Genomic DNA, 15,000 nt, shown 5'->3' with positions numbered 1-15,000 from the left:
TGTATTATTATTTCTTATTGAATTTGTTAGTCACTCTTGTACATGTTTTGCTGACTTGGCCTTTGACAAAGTATGTTTCCGTTTTCTGGTTCCTCCCCTATAGACAGAAACGATTTCTGTGTTCACTCTCTCTCTCTCTCTCGTGTTCCTCTTCTTCTTGTAGCAGTAACTTCTAGCTCTTTCTCTTCCTCTTTTAGCCCTTAAGCTCTTTAGCTGAATTTGTTAGTCCCTTTTGTTTCTCTTCCCTTTATAGCAGTAAATTCTTCCTTTTCCTCTTTTACCTCTTCAGCTCTTTTAGCTCTTTTAGCTGAATTTGTTAGTCATCCTTGTACATCAAATGCTTACGTGGCCCTTGACGATGTATATTTGTGGTTTCTGTGTATTGGTTTCTGCCCACTAGAGAGACTCGGACAAAACCGATGTCTGTGTTCTCTCTCTCTCTTGGTTTCCTCTTCCGCTTTTACCTGGAACTTGTCTGCAGCAGCTGTCACGACGCAGCAAAGTGCGTCTGAACGCAACGGGATGGCGTTCAGTCGAACAATTTCACCTCATTGGACATAACCACTGCGTTCTCTGACTGTAGACACAATGGTGGTCAGAATGCCTTTTCAATTTCGAGGATTCCTCAGATGCCCTCGGCACACTCGCTTACCCTCCTCCCCCCTCCATTCCCCCCTCACACTCCCTTCCCCTCCTTTCTCCCTTCCCCCCTCCCCTCCCTTCCCCTCCCCTCATTCTCTCTTCCCCTCTCACACTCCCTTACCCTCTTTCTCACCCTCCCTTCCCCTACCCCAGCCTCCTATCCCTTCTTCCCCACCCTCCCTTCCCCCTTCCCACCCTCTCTTTGCCTTCTAACATCCTCCCTTCCCCCATCCTCCCCCTTCCCCCTCCCCCACCAGCCTTTCCAACTCCCCACCCTCCTCCTCCCTTCCCCACCCTCCCTTTCCCCTCACCCATCCTCCCTTCCCCCTCACCCATCCTCCCTTCCCCCTCACCCATCCTCCCTTCCCCCTCACCCATCCTCCGTTTCCCCTCGCCACCCTCTCTTTGCCCTTCCCCACCTTCCTCACCCTCCTTTTCCCTTCCCCATCCTCCCCTTCTTCACCCTCACCCTCGCTTCCCCTCACCCACATTCCCTTGCCCCTCACCCACTCTCACTTCCCCTCAGCCACCCTTCCTTCTCTCTCATCCACCATTCCTCTCCTTCCCCCACCCCCGCCTCCTTTCCCCCCTTAACCATCCTCTCCATCCTCCCTTCCCCATCCCCCACCCTCCTTCCTCTCTCCCTCAACCTCTCATCCCTCATTATTCATCCCATTTCCAATTTCATAAGCTAGCATGTTTCGCCCCCCCTCACTATTTTATTCTCTACGTTGATCTCCATCGACTTGATGTGCATTTGTTTTTTTGTATTCTGTGAAAATAAACTCTTAATATTTAGATTCTTCTTGTGTGTCCCCCAAAGATATTTTTAGGTCCTTATGAGTTCATTTGCTTCATCTCTCTCTCTCTCTCTTTCTCTCTCTCTCTCTCTCTCTCTCTCTCTCTCTCTCTCTCTCTCTCTATATATATATATGTATCTATATATATATATAAATATATATATATATATATACCTTTTCTATCCAAGAAATACCCTAACATTTCTTTTATGTTTCGCCAAATTTACCCTCTTATCAACAGTCACAAAGGCTTTTATAATGTGGATATAGTTAAGATATACAATGAAGATATCTGTGGATAATGTAAGCATATAGCTGGGCGCTGTACTACTTAATTAGGTTTCCTGGATCTGCCTGAGGAAGCTGACAGTGCGCTCCTACAAGACTTTCCCGCTTCATAACCTAACAACAGCTGGTGGGAAGGTGAGCAGAGACGGAGGGGTTCGTTCTGATGGTGGTGGGAGAGAATGGGAGGGGAGGTAGAAGAAGTGGGAGAAGGTGGAAGGCAGGATAAAGGGTGGAAGAAGTGGAAAGTGGAAGAGAGGGTAGAGGGTGGAAGAGGGGATAAAGGGTGGAAGAAGTGGGAGAAGGTGGAAAACAGGAGAGAGGGTGGAAGAAGTGGGAGAAGGTGGAAGAGAGGATAAAGGGTGGAAGTGGGAGAAGGTAGAAGACAGGATAGAGGGTGGAAGAAGTGGGAGAAGATGGAAGACAGGATAGAGGGTGGAAGGAAAGGGAGAAGGTGGAAGACAGGAAAGAGGGTGGAAGAAGTGGGAGAAGGTGGAAGACAGGATAGAGGGTGGAAGGAAATGGAGGAGGTGGAAGACAGGTGAAGGGTGGTGGATGGAAAAGGTGAAAAGTGGAATATGAGTTTGGAAACGGGAGGTCAAGGAATCGTCCGGAGAAAGGAGAGGGCCGGAGAAATAGGAGGCCTGGAAGAAAGTGGAAGAGGGAGGAGGTGGAAGGCGTATGAAGGGTAGTGGATGGAAAAGGTGAAAAGTGGAATTTGATATTATGGGAACAGGAGGAAATCAGAGTTTTCCGAAAAAATGAGAGCACCTGAGAAATGTAAGGGCCGAGAGAAGGTGGAAGAAGAGGAAGAAGGTGGAATACAGGGTGAAGGGTGGTGGATGGAAAAAATAAAAAGTGGAATTATGAGACTCTATAAACAGGAGGAAGAGACATTTCCGGATAAGTGGAAGGACCAAAAGAAGGTGGAAGGCGAGTGAAGGGTAGTGGATAGAAAAGATGAAAAGTGGAATATGAGATTCTGTGAACAGGAGAAAGAGATTTTCCGGAGGATGGAGAGGGCCGGAGAAATTAGTCGCAAGGGGAGATGAAAACACACACGCACACACGCGCACGCACGCACACACACACACACAAACACACAGACACACACACACACACACACACACACACACACACACACACACACACACACACACACACACACACACATGTATATATATGTATGTATGTATGTATGTGTATATATATATATATATATATGTATATATATATGTATATATGTGTGTATATGTATGTATATATACAGTATATGTCAATTTATTATTGTTTACTATTTACCTGTTTGTTTATTATTTAACTATACCTATGCATTTATTTGTGTATATTGTTTGTTATTTACATTATTATGGTTTTTGTTTATTATTTTATTGTTAATATGATTTTTTTTCGCATCCGACCTAGATATGGATCAAAAGGTCTCCTGTCGGCATGCTCTGCCTTTGTAATCCTTTGTAATCCTTTGAAAATACGTGAGAGATGACTCCGTAAGGTTCTCCAAATAAAAGATAAAAATGAAGAAGACCGGAGAAATGAAAAGGCCAAAAGAAAATGGAAGGGTGGAAGACAGGGTGAAGGGAAGTGGATGGTAAAGATGAAAAGTGGAATATGATACTGTGGGTACAGGAGAAAGAAGTTTTCAAGAGAAGAGAGAGGGCCGGAGAAATAGGTAGAAAAGAGAGACAAGACAGGGAAAGAATTCACCGTAGATTTATTCAGGTTTTATCATTCGTATATATATATATATATATATATATATATGTGTGTGTGTGTGTGTGTGTGTGTGTGTGTGTGTGTGTGTATATATATATATATATATATATATATATATATATATATATAATCAACCACAACACACTTTTTTTAGTTCTGGGCCATCAGCATCGGGAGACCCGCGGGGGCCGTCATGCAGAGGTTGAAACGTGGGACGGCCAAGGACTCAAACAAGGCCGTACCCCGTTTCAATTTCTGCGTGTTGGCCTCCGCGGGTCTCCTGAAGTTGGTGGCTTGGAGTGAAGGTATGTTGTGGTTGATAAAAATGTATATCTGTTCACTGGGACCCATTCAGTGTTGTTCATATATATATATACATATACATAAGGAAAAGAACCATATTACAATATTTTTTCTATGTTAGAATATCAAATAAATCAGTATACCCCTCACTTAAGGTTTTCTATGGTGTTAGGGCACTTCCATTTTCTGTGGTTTCATGTTTTGATGTGTTTTATTTTACAATGTACAGTTGCCCCACTTAGTTTTGGCACATTTTTAAAAATAATTCGGACAAAAATAGCAACTCGCCCAGTATTATTTTTTATTACATTTTCGTGTCTGTTCATTTGCATGCTTTGGTTTTTCTTTTCTTTTTTCTTTGCTAAATAGTAACTACCTTAAAAAATGTGATAAACAGCGAAATACTCAAATGGTGTAGCAGACGACACATTTTTCTTGACTAACTAGTGACATCTATCACTCTTATTTGACAAGTAATACGATTAATATACGCTGCAGAGGAGAGAGAGAGAACGTAGGAATCTGTTCACGTAGTGGTCGATGGTAGACTAACAACCAGCTTCAAGCTGTGAGTGATGTTGAGTGCAGTGACAAACTAACCAAAACTAACTCATATACAGTAGAAGCCCGATTTAACGAATCTCAATTTAGCGGAAGCTCAAATTAGCGAACTGCAAATAGCAATAACGAAAATGCTCAACTTAGCGGAAATGGTCCGCTAAGTTGACCATTTTCCGCTAGCTGGCCAGACGCGCGTCTACGGAAATAGCTCAATTTAGCGGGAACGGTAAGCTAAGTTGAGCATTTTCCGTCAACTGGCCACATGCGTGTCTCAGAGTCCAATGTTACCAGATGTTACCAGATTGTGGTGAAGTCAAGGAAAAATTTATAATTTAGTACTTTAGAGGTATATAAATATATATATATATATATATATATATATATATATGTATACATATATATATACATACAATAATATATAATTCAGTATATGTATAAAGTATAATTGTAGCAGAAATATATTCAAGTAGAAGTAGACGGTATAATAGGAAAACAGAATAATGAAACAGTAAGTTGATGGGAAAATTCAAAATCAGTACGCGAGAGTAATCACCACGAAAAACACTTCTATAACAATGAACTACGTTTTCTGCAACAACACAACAAACGCTCACTATCCAAAAACCAACTGCCCAGTCCTATTAATCGCTAGAATTATGTACATCGAACCAAACACGAAGGTATGACTAATATTCCGCGAAATTCACAGACAGCTCATATCATTGTTACACGACATAGCTCCCCTTCCCGTAAAATACAACTAGGTAAATACAACTAGGTACAACTAGGTAAATACACACACACACACACACACACACACACACACACACACACACACACACACACGTGTTGCAACAAATTACTGCACGTTGCTGTTCGTTTGCAATTCACGATTGTGCTGCCTATAATTCACTTACAATAATATATATACTGTATGTGTGTGTGTGTGTTTATACTAGGGAATTTTTAGGTACGTATCATTTTTATAATCCGCTCTGGCAACACTGTTACATCAACACTCACTCGCTCAATTTAACGGAAAACTCAATTTAGCGGACTGGACCTTGGCTGAATTAGTTCGTTAAATCGGGCTTCTACTGTACTTATAAGTTATGTTATAACCCTATTATTAAATCAATTAATTTCATTTATTTATTCAGCAGAGGGCTTGTGATCCAATTGTGTTATGTATGATTGTACAGTAGGTTAAAATTAGCGAGCAAAAGGTCAGGTAGAAAGTAAGCTCTGAGCCTTGATGGGTGTCGGGGAGTACAGCAGTTTCCCCCCATTACTATGTTAACCCCTTTTCCACTGTCCAAGTGGCGGATCTGTGTTTAGGCAACGTCCAGGGTCACTATAGGAAATTGGAGTGTTTAGTCTTTGAGGAGTATGCTAAGATAAAAGGTAAATTTTGTAAGGTAGCCAACCCATAGCCATACTGGCCCATATACAGTATCTACACTTGTTGCAGGCTTGCAGCATCTGACTGTGACTAAAATGGTCAATTACTTGTTTATTTTTATACTCTGTGTAATGCCTCTTTGAATAAGATAGATGCACATATGTGGAGGGATGAATAACATACTTGCACCTGTTTTTATATACTAAATATTTAATATCTGAACAAAATTGGACGAGATTAAAAAAAATCATAAAAAGCAAGTTTTTTTTTATAAAAAAAAACGCGATTAAAGATTTTTTTTTTTTTTTTGCATCTATAGGCATGAGTAACGACACTTGCCATGTGGAGGGCTTTTTGTGGAGTGGTTGTGTTTCATTGGTGGTGGAGGGTAAAAAGGAAGTTTGAAAAGAAGAAGGAGGAGGAGTAGGTGGAGTGGGAGATATATGGGGCTTATGGAGAGGGAAGAAGAAGAAGAGGTAAATTGAATGTTTTATTCATTTCCTGTTAGTGGGAGGAATGCCTTAGACCATTTTGAGCCAGATGCGGTTGGATACAGTATCTTCTGCCGTGTCCCGTCGTTGAACAAGGCTCTCTGTCCTTTATTCTTCCTCTTCCTCTTCCTTTTCCTCCGCCTTTGCTTCTTCCTTCGCCTCCTACTTCTCTTCCTTCCTCCCTCTCTTCCTCGTTATAATCACCATTCTCTTCTTTCTTCTCCTCTTCCTCACCCTCGTCCTTCTCCTCTTCCCTCTCCTTCTCCCCTTCTATCCGCGCCATTCTCTTCTTTCTTCTCCTATTCCTTTTCTTTCTCCTCCATCTCCTTCTACTCTCCTTTTTCTTCCTCACCTCTCTCCTTCACCTCCTATTTATCACCCTCGTCATCTTTATCATTCTTGCCTTCCCCATCGTCTTCCTTTTTCTCCTCCTCCTCTTTTTTATGGATGAAGTCCTTCTCTCTCTTTATCTCTCTCTTTTTGCCAATTTACTTAAATTATTTAATTTTCTGTCCGCTCGTGGACTCGAAGGTCACCTTTTCGTCTACTTTCCCGTCGTACTTCTTTTGTGATTGAGGGGAGGTTGGAGTGATGATGATGATGATGAAGAGGAGGAGGAGGATTGAGAGTGATTCTTGGGTTTTTTGGCGTCTTGGAGTGGCGGCCATTGTGTCCACGGGGAGGCGGGGCGGGGCCTTGACAATTACTCGTTATTTTTCTTGTTTATTATTTCATTTTGTTGATTTATCCATATATCTATTTATTGTAGTTATTGGCATTGTTATCATTATATTGATTGTCGTTATTATTGATATTTTATTGATGGCGATGTCCCCACTGTGTCGGTTTCCAGGCAAAGGCACAGTAGAGGAGGTTGTTGTTGTTGTTGTTGACGAAGTCGATCTCAGGGTAAACAGGATATATTGATATTGCTGTTATTAGTGATGTTGATACTCACAAGGACGACCTTGGAAGGGAAGTTGTGGTTATTGATATCATTAGAAGTTTACACATCCTGAGATTGACCTCAAGGGCATGAAGGGGGAGGGGCAGGGTTGGTTGGCCTGAGCAAAGACGCGAGAGAAAGAGGGAGAGGGGTGGCGGTGTGAGCCGGAGAACAGCTGCCCAAGTCGTTGAGGCTGATCTCACGGGTCGTTCCACCACGAAGGCCGCTTCCCGGCTGAATGAAATAGACTGACGGCTACAGGATCAGACAGGTCTGGTAGGCCATCGAACATGTGAGGGTAGCTTTTTTTTCATTTATATTTGCAGACAATGTAGTGCTGAAAGGATTTAAGAAGATGAAAAGCTGTTTTCGGAATTGGTTTTCTGAAAAGAGAACCAATTCCGAAAACAGCGTCGTATACAAAATCCCGTGCAATAGTTGCTCAATGGCTTATTTTGGCGAATCGTCAAGAGGATTAGAAAAAAGAATTTATGAACATAAAAATGACATAAAAGCACATAGGACATCTAATTCTTTAGTAGTTCATGCGGAAAAATTCGATCATTTACCAAACTGGAGAGAAGCTGAAGTGCTACATAAAGGTTTTGATAAATTCACTAGAAGAATTGTTGAATCAGCATATATTTCAACTAATAATTCATCGAATCATCGAGGAGGGTTTATCAATTTAGCTAAAGAAACTAGTATTTTAATTCTAAAACACGCCAGAAAAACGACCTTTCCCAAGTGTCCGAAAAGATAATTAGATTTAGTACATAAACTTCAACTGCAGTTCTACATACACTCTCTGAAGAAGTTCTACGCGAACGAAACGTTAGAGTGTTTAGGGTTCCGAGCCTTCCCCTGTGTTTATGTTCTCCATCATCCATATATATATATATATATATATATATGTATATATATATGTATATATATGTATATGTATATATATATAAAGGACCCTTCGAGCGTTACTTCTTTCTTGTATACTACAATTTGGTAAATACAGTTAGTAAATACGCACACGCACATACGCGCGCACAACCATAATTTGGTTACACCTTTCTATACAAGCCTGTTACATACGAGTATATCTTGATCTAAGGTCGATACTAATTTAATTATTGATTATCTATCCTAATCTTTTTTTTTTCTTTCTTCACATCTCTGTTACTAGATTGATTTTAGTTTAATCATCTATTATGTACCAAGACATGCATTTACATGTATCCTAATCTTGTTTGTTTTTACTTTTTTCACAGTTCTGTGCAACGAAAGCGGCCCTGTCTTCACCGAAGAACCCAGCAACCGTGTCGACTTCTCCAACTCCACTGGTGCCACCCTCCACTGCGCTGTTCGCGGACGACCTGACCCAAGCATCGTCTGGGTTCGCGCTGATGACGGCTCTGCGATCGGTGATGTTCCTGGACTCCGAAAGGTAAGAGGAGACGCTATACTCTCTCTCTCTCTCTCTCTCTCTCTCTCTCTCTCTCTCTCTCTCTCTCTCTCTCTCTCTCTCTCTCTCTCTCTCTCTCTCTCTCTCTCTCATTGTCCGATTAAATTGAAAATGTGGCTGTAGGCACAATGAGGGGGAAGGAAAGTGGTACTAATTGAAAATGGGTTGAGTAAGACTTAGAAAATAAAACTCAGCCTTGACGGCATTGGAGGAGTACGTGATGGTTGGACGGGGATCACAGTCGGGTACAAGGATGACCTGAGGCAATAGGAAGGTTGGAGTGGGACTAGGCAACACTCAGCCATAGTCAAGGAGGACATGAGGCTTGGTGGTGGCGTAAAGGAGGAGGGGGAAAATAGACAACACACGGGTCGACACAAGGAGAAGTTGGAGGAGGACCTGGAGAAGGACCTTGGGAGTATGAGGGGCCTGATTTCGAGGCGGCATAAGATGAGACAAACTCGTCTGTGGCGGTCGAGTGGCACTTGAGGTGTGGAGCGTGAGGGCAATTGCAAAATGAAAGGAAACAAAAGAAAAGTCTTGGTCAAGGAAGAGGTTGAAGGCTGAGGTGTGTGTAGCTGGAAGGGGGCGGGCGAGAGGTGACAAAGAGTGATTTTGAGTTTTGGGGTTTGTTTACTCAGAGGCGGAGATTTGTTACGAAGAGGAAAGTGCTTTTCTTTAAGAAGTTTTGGCTACAAAGGGGGTGGGGAAACCTTTGTTATAAGCAGGGAATTTTTGCTAAAAAAAAAGGAAAGGTCTTTAATACAAAGAGAGAAAGGTTTGTAACAAAGGCTAATGGTCTACGTTACAAAGAGGAATTTTAGTCCGATTGCATAAGAATGAGAGGGCGTCGTGGGAACGTTGACAAAGGAGGTGATTCTTACTCGACTTGTCCTGAGGAGAAGGGCGGCTGACGGAACAAAGGACTTGGTGAAGGACACGTGGTGGAACTTTCGGAAACAAACCTTAGTATTCTTACAAAGGCCTAGTTACCATATACTGTGTTATTGTTTAATCAATTTATTACACCAAAAGATAACATAGTACATAGTCATGCAACTAGAATTCAATTATTTACAAAATATTTGTTTCATCAAAGTATATGGCGTGGTTAAGTAGAACTGATATCAGGGTGTGACCGTTGCTACTATCTACGGATTTGAAATTTGAAAATTGATGAAGGCGATGAAGACTATAACCCTGGAATCGATCTACAAATTTAGATTTTGGAAATTGGTGAAGGTGGTAGAGACAAAGCTATGTGGTACACTTAAGGGCTATCACACTGGGCTATTTTTGCTCTCACATCCTACCTCCATTTAGATAACTAGAATATGACTTCGCTTACAGAAATCTAGACTTGTCTATGAACGATTTCATCAGTATGTCTAACATTTGAATGGGTTTACAATCTCTTAGTTCATCTTTCAGTTTTGTTGTACGTGACGGGAAGATAATTTTATATTTGGAGATTTGAAAAATAAAATGTTGTAACCGAAGTCATTTTTACTCAAACGAACTCAATTGTCGGCGCTAGTGAAGCCCATGGAAGCCTCCAGTGTGACAACCCCTTTAGAGAGGTGCTTGGTTCTTGTCCCATTTTGAGTTCTGCGCGACCTCAAGTTCTGAGTAAAACTGTATTTTTGAGTATGAGTTCCAACTCGAAATTGAAGAAAGGGTGGTTCGTCTCACTTCTTGTATCAGACAGGTTATCCAAATCAGACCCGTGTTCTTAATTTTGGTTGATCAGTTTTAGCGGAAATATTCAGTATGATGGCCTTCTCATCTACCCTCTAATACTATTACGACTATCACACTACAATCATTATTACTTTTACCTATAGTAGTAATCGTAGTAGTTGACGACCACTGTCATTGCGGGGGTGTGGGGCCAATGAAATGCGTTTGTGGAAGACAGATGTTGCCTGTTTTCATAGCAGAGATACTTAAAGATGTAGGTCACACGTATCACAAGTAGTAGTAATAATAGTAGTTACTAGGAACACCTTTTTCATTATCAGCACTTACGCATTTGAGATGATTAATGTCATGACCAATACGCTGTTGTTAACGATGACGTCGCACATTCGGATGTGACGTCAATTGGGCGACAATTGGCGGTTTGATGCCCAGAGCTCTTGTACAGTCACGAGCAAAAAATTTGACCCACCCAGAGTTTTTCATGATTCAAAATTCATATTCTTTGACAGTTTTTTGTCTTGTTTATTCAAGAAAATTGCCTAACTGCAAGCTACATACTACAAAGGAAAATATATCACGTACCCGACAAAAAAAAGTCTTGTTTATTCAAGAAGATTACCTAACTGCAAGCTACATACTACAGAGGAAAATATATCACTTACCCGAAAAAAATTATATATATATATATAATATATATATATATATATATATATATATATATATATATATATATATATATATATATGTATATATATTGACGTTGTGAGACCTGTAGTGGGGGTCAAGACTTTTTCTCGTAACTGTACCATTATTCTTCCTTTTGAAATAAACCAGCCCGTACTTGAAAATTATTATTAACTCAATATTTGTGTCCCAAGTACTCAGTACTATTCTATTTTCTAACAAGTATTGTGTAATAGGGATTGCTGTTCAGTGTTTGTATGCAATCATTGAAGGGAAGGCAACGGTGAAACGCGGCAGGGGGCGATTTACACAATTATTAATCAGTGGGTTATGCGTACATGGGGGCGCGAAGTGCGCACAGGATAACAGACGGGTATCGGCTGGCGTAGGGGCAGCCGTCTTTCGCTACACAGGACGAAGACCTTGTCACGCCTAGTACAAGTATGAAAAGGGGCCTTGTCGGCCGTATGAAAGGGCCCTCGTATGGAAAGCTTCACAGCTGGTTGGGACACGCCACGGCACTATGGTAACCTGCCCTATGCTAGTACCCTATGCTGAAGCACATACCACATTCAGTACTGTTATTGATCTTGTAAAGACTTCAAAATATCAGTTTTGAGGTGTTGCCAGCTATTCAACCAGGATTTGGTCTGTATTTGGACGCGGCCCAGGTGACAGCAAGCATCTCCAGTGATAGTGGCCTATTGGGTTTCGGCGTCCGTCAGGAACCGTAAGCCACACTTGACGAGACGTAAGTGCCCCTGACCGTGGTCTTGGAGGAGGGTGTACCCGATGCCGTAGAGGTGCGACGTATCCGTCTGCAGGACCACTGGCGGGGCGGGGTTGAAGGGCGCCCGTGCGGGCGGCGACGACATAGCTCGCCACACTGACAGGCGTGATGATACCTTGCTGCACCATTGAGTCAGGTTCTTCCTTCACTTGACCCTGAAATGGGAACGGTATCGGCCCGGGCAATGTGGGCGGCGAGGGACACCGCGTCGGCTTTCAGGTGGATTCTCATGGGGGAACCCACCATCTATCCTAGGGGGTGGTGCGGGGATCATTCTTGGAGACCAGCACGCAGAGGAAGTAGTCGCGAGCGGCGGCTGGTGAGCTGTCAACGGGTAGCGTCAGCTCGGCGCACCTGTTCACGTATGTCACCGCCAGGATAGGAAGTCGGGCGGGACATTGCCCAGCTCCCGACAGTGGCCGAAGAGAGAGGAGGGGTGTTTGGACCCCCTCTTGAACCCGTATGTCGGGCAGTCCCTGTCTCCGAGCGCTAAGGTAACCCGAAAGCGTCCCGTTGCAGGGGTCATGTAAGATATATCGGCTACGTTCGTCGGTACCAAGAGCGGCGGCTGTAAGCTGGCTCTGGATATCCCCAACATGCATAGTTGCTGAGTGCCTATCCCCGTGATGTCCGCACCTATGCCAGACAGCATAAGCAAGCTCGAGGACACCTTTCCGAAGCGGATGCGGATACTGACAGATAGCGGAGGGTGATTGGAGCCGTCGGACACAGGGCGGCAGATGCCAGCCTTCCCGGGGGAAGGTGTGGGATCCGGGGGTCGTTGAGGCGGGGATGCATGCGCCTGACGTGGAGCCCTTTGGCATGTCGACACGGCACATATGTGTGAGTCAACCTTGATATCCGAGACTGTCACCCTCAGTGCTTCGTGTGAGCGGCAGTTGGTCACTAACTCCGGCAGTGACGTATGGCAGCGAGAGAGCTGAGGCGTGGTACAAGTTCCTCGGCTTGGCTCCGTGCACGGGTTGCGGTCGCAGGAGGCTCATTATCCAGGGGAGTGGGATGAAAGACCCCTTTGTTCGCACCACTATGTGTCCACGAAAACGCGTCACTCTGTCGCACAGCATTTCACGGTCCAGCATGCACACTGTTGCACGGCACTGTACTCATGGTCCAGCATGTATACTATCGCCCATTCGTCTAGTTCCGTCAGTGCTTCGTCCACGTACGCGCCACCGATTCGCGTCCCGTCCCATGTTTCACTGTTGCACGTTGCAAGCAATTGCAAACAATCCTACACACTGCGCCATGTTTGCATGCAATCATGCAAGAGAAAGCAACAGTGAAACGTGGGGGGGGCGATTTACGCGTATCAGTGAGTTATGCGTACATGGGGGCGCAATATGCGTACGGGAAAACAGATGGGTATCGACTGGCGTGGGGGCAGCCGTCTTTCGATACACAGGGCGAAGACGTTGCCACGCCTAGTACAAGTATGAAAAGGAGCCTTGTCGGCCGTATGAAAGGGCCTTTGTATGGGAACGTCAGTGCTGGTCAGGGCACCCCACGACACTAGGGTAACCTGCCCTATGCTAGTATCCTATGCTGAAGCACATACTCCATTCAGTACTGTTATTGATCTTGTAAAGACTGTTCAAAATATCAGTTTTGAGGTGGTTGCCAGCTATTCAACGTTCAATCCTGAGCTTTACATTTTCCATATGGGGTACGACTTCATGCTTTATGCAATCGATATTTTAGGGGTTCAAGTGACATCTTTGTGGACCAGAGCCACGCAGCATTAAATATTTTAGTGATTTTAGTGACATCGTGACATCGTACGCACGAAGAATGAGATATGTTAGGGACTTATGTGTTATCCTACAGACTAGAGCCAAGGAGGATTGAATATTTTAGGGATTCCTCTAAGGTCAGAGTCACTCATCCTTGTTTTATGACTGGAAACTAATTTCCACTTGTTGATAAGGTTATATAAATGGTGCATGTCTGTATATATGGCTATGTTTCCATGTACATGTTATTGTATACCGTTCGTGTGTGTGCTCGTATGTGTGCGTGTGTGTTTGTGTGTGTGTGTGTAATCGTATGTATAGGTATAGGACTGTATGGATAGTGTGTGTCAATGCCTGTGTACGTGGTTGTGTTTATTTGTATATGTTATTGTATACGCTCATTCATATGTGTGTGTGTACGTGTGCGTATGTGTGTGTGTGCGCGCGCTTTCTAGTATGTATAGGTGTAGGACTGTGTGGATGATGTGTGGGAATGTATGTGTACATGGTTATGGTTATGTGTATATTATTTTATACATTCATTCGTGTGTGTGTGTGCGTGTGATTCACCATGGTCTTGAATCACGCTTTGGAATCGTGATCGACAGCTATTTCCCTCGCGAAAGAGAGCTCAGAGCTCATATGTGACCGATCTGTGGGGAATGCTGTGACCTTACACGCACAACCCCCCAACTACCTGCCCACGAGAGTTGGAGTAACGACTCGCAGCGCAGCGATACTGAAATTGTTTCAGCCCTGGGCAGGATTAGAACCCGGACCACCGTAGTGGCGGCCGCGATCGCTATCACTGCGCCATCGAGTCGTGTGTGTGTGTGTGTGTGTGTGTGTGTGTGTGTGTGTGTGTGTGTGTGTGTGTGTGTGTGTGTGTGTGTGTACTCTAGTATCAATAGGTGTAGGACTGTATGGATGGTGTGTGTGAATGTGTATATAGTCATGCTTACATGTGTATGTTATTGTTGTGTGTGTGTGTGTGTGTGTGTGTGTGTGTGTGTGTGTGTGTGTGTGTGTGTGTGTGTGTGTGTGTGTGTGTGTATAGTATGTATTGGTGTAGGACTGAATGGATTTTGTGTGTGAATGTCTGTGTATATGGTCATATTTACATGTATAAGTTATTGTATACAATCATTCGTGTGTATGTATGTGTGTGTCAGTGTGTGTGTGTGTGTATGTGTGTGTATTTACCCAGTTATAGTTGTATCACACGGGAAGGGAGCTGTGCTCGTAGTGACCCGTCTTTGTATCTTTCAGTATGTATGTGTGTGTGTGTGTGTGTGTGTGTGTGTGTGTGTGTGTGTGTGTGTGTGTGTGTGTGTGTGTGTGTGTAAACGTTCATATCTCATCCTGAGCTTCTTTACACGATCACATTCGAAGAATTCGCTCCTTTGTGATGTTCTTCCAGTCTGTGGCATCCTTCCAATTCGACTTGATGACGT

The 15,000-nt window shown here is 43.4% G+C and overlaps 1 protein-coding gene across 8 annotated transcripts in view; it reads left to right on the top strand.

Annotated features, from left to right (window-relative positions):
• The window catches only part of LOC143039346 (cell adhesion molecule Dscam1-like), a 283,763-nt gene that overhangs the window by 24,701 nt on the left and 244,062 nt on the right, over positions 1-15,000 (top strand). For all 8 annotated transcript variants that reach the window (XM_076209353.1, XM_076209263.1, XM_076209795.1 and 5 more), the window contains exon 3: positions 8,427-8,602. In XM_076209353.1, the coding sequence (XP_076065468.1) occupies positions 8,427-8,602 (176 nt within the window). The remainder of the gene's footprint in view (positions 1-8,426; positions 8,603-15,000) is intronic.

Source organism: Oratosquilla oratoria, chromosome 1 (genome assembly GCF_046742065.1).
Source record: "Oratosquilla oratoria isolate Oo_2021 chromosome 1, ASM4674206v1, whole genome shotgun sequence".
NCBI classification, from domain to species: domain Eukaryota; kingdom Metazoa; phylum Arthropoda; class Malacostraca; order Stomatopoda; family Squillidae; genus Oratosquilla; species Oratosquilla oratoria.
Note: the sequence above shows the minus strand (reverse complement) of the source record. Positions and strands in the feature narration are given on the sequence as shown.